This window comes from Thunnus albacares, chromosome 16 (assembly GCF_914725855.1).
Source record: "Thunnus albacares chromosome 16, fThuAlb1.1, whole genome shotgun sequence".
NCBI lineage: Eukaryota > Metazoa > Chordata > Actinopteri > Scombriformes > Scombridae > Thunnus > Thunnus albacares.
This window is the reverse complement of record NC_058121.1, coordinates 11,138,934-11,149,874: the sequence shown is the minus strand read 5'-3', so window position 1 is coordinate 11,149,874 and position 10,941 is coordinate 11,138,934. Positions and strand designations below refer to the sequence as shown.

The 10,941-nt window shown below is 43.5% G+C and overlaps 1 protein-coding gene across 1 annotated transcript; it reads right to left on the bottom strand.

The window, feature by feature from the left end:
* Window positions 1–291: 291 nt before the first annotated feature.
* Window positions 292–6,161, bottom strand: mycn (MYCN proto-oncogene, bHLH transcription factor). Its single transcript, XM_044329886.1, has 3 exons — window positions 5,831–6,161; window positions 4,742–5,387; window positions 292–2,381 (listed from the first exon to the last, which is right to left on the bottom strand). Exons 2-3 carry the CDS (start codon window positions 5,364–5,366, stop codon window positions 1,609–1,611), a joined length of 1,398 nt encoding a protein of 465 aa, XP_044185821.1. The 5' UTR covers window positions 5,367–5,387; window positions 5,831–6,161; the 3' UTR covers window positions 292–1,608.
* Between the last annotated feature and the right edge of the window lie 4,780 nt (window positions 6,162–10,941).

Here is a 10,941-nt window from a genome sequence, read left to right as displayed (position 1 = left end):
GTGTGTACTCGGTGCACTTGAAGTGTGTGTGTGTGTAGGTGTGTGTGTGGGTGGGTGTGAGAGGCTACAGAGGGGGAGGTAGCCGCAGGGTGCTGAGACAGAGAGGATTCAGAAGACACTCTCTTTATTTCTTTGTGAGGATGAGTCTTTGAGAGCAGCAAAAACAAATACGGAAATGTAGAGGCAAACAGACAAAATGAAGAGAGAAAGAGACAGATATGGAAGGGTGAAGGGGTTAAGGGTGATGTTGGCAGATTCACTGACAATAAAAGATCCACAATGCACAAAGACGAGGATTTTAATGATGTCTATTTATTTTTCAAAATGAGGTATTTCAAAGTGCTATGAGTTGCAGCACTAAATGTACATTTTAAAAATGAAAAAAACAAACATCTTATATCCGTTTACCCAGTTCTATGCACCCGATAGTTACAAATATAAACAAAAGAGGAGGAAAGAAAAAGGCCAGGTACGTGAGGATAGAACACATTTTGCTGTACAAAAGAATTATTTGAGATAGAAGAAAAAAATGATGAGATAAAGTGATATCTACCAAGAACTCATTTTCATACGAAAATATAAGTATCAAATTTAGTATGTATCAGGTTCACACTAAAAGCATAAAGGTGTGTAGAATTAGTAATATGATACAATACAAAGAAAAAGAGAAAAAAAAAACAATATATTGTTATATTACAAAGTTTCATGACTCTCAAAAATCGAGGCCTTACAGTACTTTTAAAGGTATATAAACTTCCAGTCTAGTTATTGGCAGCTTCCTGACATGTATAAAAAAAACCAAGGACAAAATGTATTACAAAACAAGGCAGATCTGAGTGTATTTTTTGTCTGTACACTATTGTTATATACAAAAGTGTCGGCTAGCAAGGTGCACAGTTATACATCCACTGACTTGGTTTGAGCACCAGTGTGATAGAGGAGTGAGAGAAAGAACCTGTAGTGGCATTGTTTATGTGACCCATAACGCCTCAAGTCGTCATAGTCTCTTCAGTTTTGCAGTGGTGAAGGCAAAGTAAGTGTGCACTGCTTCTGTACGTGAACTTTGAACTCTCCAAGCAAAGTGCCCTTTAACACCCGTCCCTGTGGGAATCACCTGATTCCAGGCTGGTGTCACAGTGAGTACAAAAAAAAAAAAACAAAAACACGATACAAATAGAAATGATATAAAAGCCAGAGGAAGGGAAGACCAAAAAAAGGTGTGTCCTCTCTCCTTCCTCATTCTTTTCTCTTTTTATCTTTCCTCAATGTGACTGGATTGAAAAAGTAAACCCTAAACATTCTTAACGTCAACAAATGTGCAAAAAAAGTGGCGGCAGTGAAAGTCCGAGCATCCCTCCAGCAACCCCCCCTCCCCCTCTCCTCCTAGATGTTGTGTGCCGGCATCTGAAGATGAACGTCCTCTGAGATGTTTTGTTTGTGTGTGCACGTGTACGACAGATATGCAGGCCTATGTGTCTGTGCTTAAGTGTATAGGCCTAAATGTGTGTGAATCTAATTTGTGTTTCAAACAGACTGGGGTGAGGCGGGAGGAGGGGGGGGGGTCATCCAGGGTATATGTGAGTGTTTCTGTGTTGTAGCAGTTGTTTGTTAGCGAGTCCTTGCTTGCTCCAGCCTGCGCATCAGCTGTTGCCTGCGGGCCTGGAGCCTGTCCTTCTCCTGCTGGAGCCTCATCTCCTCTGTCTCCAGCGAGCTCACATACTCGGTGGCCTTCTTCAGGATCAGCACTTTTGCTGCCTTTTCGTTGTGCGCCAGCTCTGGCACGTGGTCGCGCAGCATCAGGAAGCTGGAGCGCAGGTCGTTGCGGCGCTGGCGCTCTAAGATGTTGTGGTTGCGCCGGCGCTCACTGTCCTCTGAGTCAGAGCTGCCGCGTGGGCTGCTGTCTCCGCTGGCGCTGCGCTTGCTGCGTGCCCCTGATGTGCTGGAGATTGAGCTGCAGGATGTGGAGGAAGATGAGGAGGATGAAGAGATGGTTCTGGTGGGAGGTCGTGGAGCGTCTGATGTCTTTTGCTTCTTCGGAGGCGGGGTAGGGTCGTCGTCTGAAGCATATGGTGAGGGGGCTGCGTAGTTGTGTTGCTGCTGGTGGACTGAGCTCCTCTTCAGGATCAGCTCCTGAGGGGCTCGACTGACGAATCGACTCACAACACCCGACCCTGAAGCCAGGCCCCTCTGGTCTTGACTCTTGGGATGCACAGAGATGGTGACGGTGCCCGTCGCCATGGGTGATGCTTTGTTTGTGGAGCGCCTTTTCTCTACTGTAACCACATCAATCTCTTCCTCCTCTTCCTCATCCTCCTCCTCATCCTCTTCTTCTTCTTCTTCTTCTTCTTCCTCTTCTTCTTCTTCATCGTCGTCTTCCTCTTCTGGGAAAGAAAAAGAGAATGCGTGTGACTTAATAGCTCTGACAAAACAAGTATTCCCACTATGTCAATGTGTACCAGCAGGTGACAGGTATGTACATGAGTGTGTGTGTGTGTGTGTGTGTATATATGTGAGTAAGATCAAGAGAGAGTGTGTGGGAGCGAGAGTGTTGCTCAACGCTGTTTGCACAAGCAGAAACCTCTTAATGCTTAGTGTCAGTCACTCCTCAACTAATCTACTCTGCAGGCGATGACACGTTCAGTCTCACTGCTGAGCAGACAGGCTGGATTTTTGCCTTTCATTCACTCTCCCTCCCTCAAAACTTCTCCTAATCTTCTCCGGTGAGATGAGACAGTTTTAGTCTGATGCCTTCAGTCTATCACTGCAGCTCCAGTCATGCTGACATTGTGAGATAGCAACAGAGGCATTAAGAACTTCACTTTTAACTATGACCTCCGATAAAGTTAAAAATCTCCCTTTTCTCGTTCAGCTGAGCTCTTCATCTTAATACCTGTGCAAATCGAACGGAGCGGCTAAGACTTATCATCCACTGGCGCCTTTGAAGATGAGAGGAAGTAGCCAATCATGAGGTAGAGAGTGTAAGGCCCAGTTAAAATGCCTTTGTGATAATGGCTCTCATTATCAGCTTAGGAGCATCTGAAGAGTGTGGCATTTTACAGCTTACAGTAACCCACTTCAGACACTGCTGCACCAGGATGCTGTCTCAACACACACACACACACACACACACAAACTGTGCACAAACACACGCAGTCTGGCACTGCCATCAAAACAAAGCCGGGCACAGCTGGGTGGATGAGGGGGCGTGGCTGGCTTTGCCACATGTGAGGCTGGGATTTAGCTGTTTGGTGTTTTGCTCAGAATGGAACAGCTCATTTACTGGAGCTGGGAGGAGTATAAATAGAAGAGGGAGCACAAAATCCCTGTCTGGGGAGATAAAATATTAGCTTAAAGTTAGAAATAAAGAGTTCTTTTTTGGAGGGAGTTTATAAGAGCACAAGATCCAGGTGTCTCCCATGCCAGAACCTTCCATCTGTACAGCTGATTTTGAAGTCATATAACTCGGGCGGTCACTTGCTCCCATGCAATGTCTTTTCAACAGGAAAACGGATAAACCCACATTGTAGCCTTTCAAAACTGTGTCTTATTGAAAGTGAGGAAAAACGCGTGTAACACAAAGAAGGACGCGTCTTAACGCTGCGAGCGGCGGAAGAGCATTGGCGCGGTACTGTGCGCAGGGTGGTGGGGCGGCAGGCGATCGGATCACCACACTTTAAGCCTCGGAGTTGGAGCGGCGCCAGGGAGACAGCTGTCGAGATGGAGCGCTTGTTCAAAGCTGTCACCCCCCTAAAAGAAGCAGCCAGAGCCCTCCTCCGTCCTCTTTCTTTTGCAGTGGAGGAGGTGTTTGGCAAGGCAGGCTGAGCAATAGCCTCTGTGCCAAGCTGGAGGCCTTTGTACTACTGTTTCACAGCGAAAACACGCTGATAATGACTCGTGAGTGTTTGTTTAGGGAACTTGTAGGCAATGATAGGTGGGAGATGAAATCTTAGGGCGATTAAACACACACACAGCTCATTTTCCAATCTACTACTTCCTACATTACTCCTAAAAAGAAACAGCAACACTGGAGTGTCTCAATCTGTATTCATGAGAGTATGGTTTTGTTGTAGGCAACCCTTTCTTTTGCCATGATACACTATAACTCATGTTCTCTCTCTCTCTCTCTCTCTAGCAGCTGATCTCAAGGCGGCAGTTTGTACAGACTGTCTAAAATAAGTGCCAATTTCTCACCCACTGTGCGCAAATTGTCCCTTAATCCATGCGTAATGAAAGCTTTCACAGCACCGTGAACCAGACACTTTATCAGCTCATCACATTATTGGACACCGTTTCATCTTTCCCCTCCTACAACCTGGTCCGGGTGCAGTCAGGTGGTGGTTTCTTTTTGTTTTGCTCAGATGCCAACTGAGTTCAAGGTACACAATTCCCAATTTTACTGCCATCTGCCGGATGAAGAGCCTGCTGATTACATAAACCCCCGTTCACTGTGTCACTACTCCACTGTGTGTGTGTGTTTGTGTGTGTGTGTGTGTGTGTGAGTGTGTGTGTGTGTGTGTGTGTTGGTGTGTGTGCGTGGAATGTAACGAGGTAATCCGATTCTGGGCCAGTCATATGAACAAGCTCCAGTCACTCCAACTGGGAGGGGTACTGGGCTTAAAATAATAATAATCATCATAATCATAATAATAATGTTCCATTTAAGTGTTGGATGTTTTCTTCAGGGTTCAGGGTTTACAAAAAGAAAAGGGAAACAAAGACATTTGTTGACATATTTTCTTACCGGAGTCACTGGGAGCGCTTCCGTGGGTTGTGGATGTGTTAACGGTCACGGATGAGTCCCTGCTGCCGTTCTTCTTGTTGACAGGGAAGGGGAACACTACCGCTGGGTCCACACACTCTGACACCGAGCTGCGGCTCACCACCTCCGGCGCCTTGACGCACATGTTCCTGCCGCCTCCTGTGGCAGTGGAAATAGCTTTGCCGAGTTTCTCCGTGACCACCCGCTCCAGCTTTTCCCTGGCGGAGAACCCACTCCACATACAGTCCTGGATAATGATGCTGTTGGGGTTAGTATCCAAAGCGGAGCCGAACAGGTCCCCATCGTCAGATGCCCCCCAGATATCGTCCTCAGGCAGGAGCAGCAGCTCGGAAGCCCAGTCCAGTGGATCCCCTAAGCCGAAGCCTAGAGGGTCTGCTTCCGGGGAGGCAGTCGCCGGCTCCCCCGGTAGCGCGGCTCGGCTCGGGGAGAGGGGCGGAGTGGGCAACAACTCGAATTTCTTCCAGATGTCCTCCCCCGGTGGCGCAGAGTCGGGACCACAGAAGTAGAAGTCGTCCTCATCCGGGTAGAAACACGGTTGTAAGGAGTCAAACTCCAAATCGGAGTTTTTACTTGTGATCGCCGGCATTCTATCCCACAATCGAAAAACCTGTGAGGGAACAAAAGATACTTTAGTCTCCAAAAAGAAAGAGCGTCTCTTCCCGTTCCCTCTCTCCTCTAATCACACCTGAAAACTACGCCGTAGAAAAAAAAAAAGCATGAGTCAAAGCCCACACACAGACACACAGTCTGCTCCACTAAATTCCACACTCACTCCTCTGTGGGGTTTAAAAACCACACAAATCTCACAGGAGAATGTGCGTAAATGTGACCGTGACGCACAAACGGTGCAAAGCGACGCATCAGCTCACCACTCACCAAACACACCAGAAAATATGATTAAGATACAAAAAAACTTGTTTACAAAATAATAATAATAATAAATGTAATGACAACAATCCAATCAAATAGAGGATGTGTTTTTGTGTGGAAAAAAACGTGAGAACATAATAACAAATGTATATTTGACCGCTGAAATGAGAGGATGCTCACCTTGTCCTGACTTGGGATGATAATGTGCGAACCAATTTGTCTCGTATCTCGCAGTCAGTAATACAGACACCAGATTTTGAGCAGTCATCTACTTTGGGAGCACAGACAGCCCTCTAACACACATTGTGGCTGGCTGCAGAGTGTTATACACTCAGTTCTGAAGGAAGAAACTCCTCCCTCCCAGGCTGGGGGTGGTACAGTCGGGCTTTGGTTTGATGCGGCGCGGGAGACAGGGTGGCTGAGAGCTCTTTTTCAAGGTGAATCGAGAAATAGCCCAAACATTGAAAGCAAGAACGAAAGCACGGCGGCAAGACAGAACATAAAGGAAAGAATGGAAGATGAAACAAAGAAAAGAAAGAAACAAATAAATAAATTAATTAATTAATAAAGAGAGAAAGTAAGAATGACTATATTTTATTGATAGCCGCAGGCAAACCGTCTTTTCTCTCTCTTTATCTGTCCACTGGGATGACAAACAACAAGGAATCAGCTATGAAATAGTCGAATTAACTCCAGAGGCTGTTAATGATGTCTCAGATTGCTCAAGGGCACTGCGGCAGGCTGGATGCTATTCCTGGTTCCTGACCGGGAGGGGGAGTGTTACGAAATGTTGTAAATTGTGGTGGTAAAATAATAATAATAATATAGACATCAAATTCATAATTATACATCCGTTTTGCTTCTCATTCATACACATGTGGATGTCATTAATTTAAAATAACCCGTAGTGATGTATTCCTACACATCCAGCCCTTCTGCCCTCCTCTTGCTCTCCTGTAGAGCTCCAAATATCATTTTCTCTTTTGTCTGTGGGCCACCAGCATCCTTTGGATGAAAGGCGCACTAAAAGCCTCAGTGCGCCCTCATACGGACACTCATAAAACAGCAGCACATACGCGCACCATCAGCTGAACTGAGAGAGCCAGCCAGACAAAGACAGAAAACCACTGTCGGGTTTTTTTCCCTCCCCCCCCCCCCCCCCAAAAAAAGAAAGTAGTAGCCACTTGGGAAAAATAACATACTTCTCCTGCGCTTTAAGGACCAGCATGTCCTCAGACAATAGGTTTATATGTGACCGAGGAGTGTACAGCTGTCTCCGGAATAAGACAGGATCCGAGAGGAGCATGTTACGTAACCGCAAGCGGTGGTGGTTGTAGCCTGGAGTCATTCCCATTCCCTTTTCTAATGACAGCTTAGGAGGAATGGCGCATCTGTAATTATGCGCACAAGCACAGGCGCACACACAGTCCCCGATACTGACTTAGGGGAACGTTTACAAAACGGATTCCAGTTGAACGCCAGCTGTGATCAAGAAGAATGACTTCTGCCAGTTTTTGCAGTTGGACAATGAGAGATGATAAAACCAGAATTTTACATTTTAGGTGCATTGTAATAAAAAAAAAAAATAATAAAAAAAAAGAGGCTACATTTTTTGTTGTCTTATTTCAAAAGTTGAAAATTATTTAATCTAAAATACATTTTTCTTTCATTTCTTTTTATTCAAAAAGGCATAAATTAATTCACACAACTCAAATATCACAGAAGATTTAAGAAATATGAATTTAGTAACAATGCATTTTAATGCCAGAGACACACTTTTCAGTTCCTTCATGTAGAAATATTGGATTTTTTTTTTTTTTTTCTTCTTCTTCTTGGTGGGGTAGAGTTCAAACGACCGCAGTCAGTGAAAAGTGAGAATCTGCAGCTGTTTTGTCCTCAGAGTAGGAATAGCAGGGAGTTTCCTGGGACTGGCTCCTCAGCTCCCAGGAACTGGAGAGATGGTTTGGGAGTCAAAAACTCCCCACAGGCTCTTGTCCGCTCTTTTACTTTCTCAAACTGCTGCTCAGCTCTGACCCTCCAGCAGCAGCAGCAACAGCAGCAGCAGCAGCAGGAGGAGGACAGACCGCAGAAGCAGCTTCCTCTGTGACATAGCCCAGAGTGGGAGTGAGAACAGAAGGGAAAGTTGTTGTTTTTTTAGGGGGATTTTTTTTTTAATGTCCAATACATATCAGAGTGAGAACAGGAAGCTGCACACTGCTGCTTGCTTTGTATAAAACAGCAGAGGAAACACTTAAGGAAACAAACAGATGGATGGGAAGAATAGTGACTACTGTGGCGTCTCAAACCTGCTGAAAGTGGATCTATTCAACAAACATGGAATATCAGTCCAGTTCTTATAATTCCTCCCAGCCACACATGCAAGAAAAGAAAAAAACCATGCTCCCCAGTTTACTATAATCCATTAGATTCATATTATTATTGCTCAATATACTAATATCACCTACTTCTTCTTAAAAGAGACCTCTGCTCTCAATAGCACTAAGGGGCATGTAAACATAGATGCAAAGAGAATGACAGGCTTGTCAGAAGTGGAACAATGGTGGCGTCTTTGCCTGTTGTTTTTATGACAATCATGGCATGCCCAGTCTCCCTCCCCACCATTCACCACTGGATCGGGACATGGATGGTTAAGCAATTAGGCCAGTTTTGATAAAAGATTCATAAGTCACCCCGGTGGACGGTGCAAAGATGAGCATGTTTTTATGCTGCAGTGACATCGCGACAGATGGTGTTAGGTCAGAGAGCATGCGCATCGTATCAATATTTGAATTGTTTGTGTATGTGATTGCGTGTATGTGTGTGTGTGTGTGTAGGTTTTTAATCAATGTCATGGTTTTCAGTGTAAACATTGAGTGATGCAGTTGACCTGAATAAATACAGAAGTATACAGTCATCACTTCACGTCACCTCAGCCGTGATATGGCAAATATTCATACAGAGTACGTCCTGTTTGATACTGACTCTCTCCTCTCTGCCTGTGATTAAAATGGATGCAGAGTCTCATATTACTACATATTACAGGACACTAAAATAACAAATACATATGTATGAAGACATGCTCTCACATAGCAGACCGCTTCGTGTAGACAAGCTGTGTTCCACTCATTTACATGGTTATGTTTCTCTCACTCGGTGGTGGTCATAACTTAGAAATAAGAACATAATTTGGCTTCTTAATTAAAAATGTGCTGGTTTGAATACCTTGAATAGTTACAGTTACACCTCCCTCAGCAACTATATCCTTCAGGCTCTTGAGTGAGGCAGGGTCACATAAATTCACATATTTTCTCACTGATTTATGGCTACTTTCATACAATTTTGAAACATAATATATTTTATTTATATCCAAAGTTAGTACTCTTTATGTTTAGTATATGATATCATCAGGTCATATTTCATAAAAATACAGAACTTCTACTGAGCTTCAAGATGTGAGTTTGTTTACTTGTGTGAGAATGGTTCGCCACATTAGTTTTGTTGACAGTTTAGGATACAGAGACCTTTATTGTCATTACATTACAACAGTTACATTCATACTTTTCAGTTCAGTGTTACATATGAGGACATGAAATTGCATTTCCTGGGGCTTTGGTGAGGAATATATTACAATAATAGTGCATTATTTAAGAAGAATTAAAGTAAACAAAATGAATATAGTGTGCAAGGTTGAGTTGGTTTTTGAGTATAATCAGAAATGTTCTTGACACTATTTGTTCTGTTTTTTCTCTTCAGGTAATAACTTGTTCCTCATCTTGATGTTTCATGTGTTTTCAAGTATCTGCATCATCTAGATCAAATGAAAAAAAACTGCTCCAGTGTAAGTAGAGTCAAACATCAACGTCGTGGAGCCAGAAAAGCCTTTGGTCCATCTATAAAGCTGCACAAGACAACATGAGCAGCTTGGTAACCAGTCAGTGGTTTTGTTCTTCAGTCTGTGTAAAGCATTAAGTCTCCTCTTCTTTAATCATGTCAAGTCAAATTCCACAGTGGCATCTTCTCCTCAAACAAGCCAACTGCAACAAGAGGCCATGTTTGTCCATGATCCAGATCATTACATTTCAGCTCCAGCGAAACCTTCCACCCCAATGCGATGGAGCCTACACCCCCCCCCCCTTCCCCTTCCCTTACCACACCCCCTTCACCTTCACATCACCCCAAACTAAACCAAGTATTAACTTTATCCTTAAAGCCACTTAACAGCAAAACAATCACACATCAGCTTCAATCTGCTACCTCGGTCCCACTTTTACACTTTGGGTCAACTTTTCTTTAAGTCTTGGTGTTGTTTGCTTGTTCCCTTTATGCTTTCATGAATCAGTTTCTCTCTGTTTGCTGCGCGTTTGCAACAAAGAGAGCGATATACACATTTTTCATACATAGTACACTACACTTTTTTTGTGAACGGCATTGATAGTGATCGTGCTGCCACAAATTTCAAATATAATTTTTGTAATATCAGGTAGGATGCATGGATATTGTGCTGTAGTTGATTCTCTGTTGATTTAGTGTCTTGCTCAAGTCGTTCAAGGGCACTTTTCAATACTTACCGTGTAGAGTTTGACTGTACATGAGCCTCAGATGATGAATTGCTTAAAAAGAAGTTACTTTTTTTTTTTTTATATTGTTCCCAGAGATGACTTTATCAAGATTTTGCAAGAGACTTGGCCTGTAGGGAAAAGCAGGAGCGAGTCGCAACAAAGCCCTTAGGAATTTGTATGAGATCTTAATGGCAATTCCTGAGTGAAAAAACCCCAGCAAAACATTTTGCAACATTCATTATGCTATTTTGAATATAAACCAATGAGACAAATATGCTTGGAGCAAAGAAAAAGTTTGTTTTCCCATGTCTATTTTTGGGGGACTTTTTCCCATCAAGTCTATTTTGGGAAGAAAAACTTGTCGTGAAAGTATTTTGGCCTTTTAGAACTTGCACATTTGATTGATATTGGATTTTAGAGTGCCAGAAGCGTGCCTGTGTGAAGGAAGTGCATTCTGTCTTGTTAGATCTTGCCCTCAAACTGTGTCTAAGTATGCCTAAAGATCTACCTATACAATTAAACCGGCACATCAGATGATTCATGGAGCATATAAACATCACTTTTTCCACTTGAGTAATGCCTCTGAATATTACTGCCAGGATCCCTGTTGTAATCCATTCCACCCAGGTTAATCCTTTCTTTGTCACAATAACAAATGTGTTTGGAGACAGTTGAAAAATGGATATAAACGCATATTACTCTTGGGAAATACATCTTCTCGTGTCTATAGTA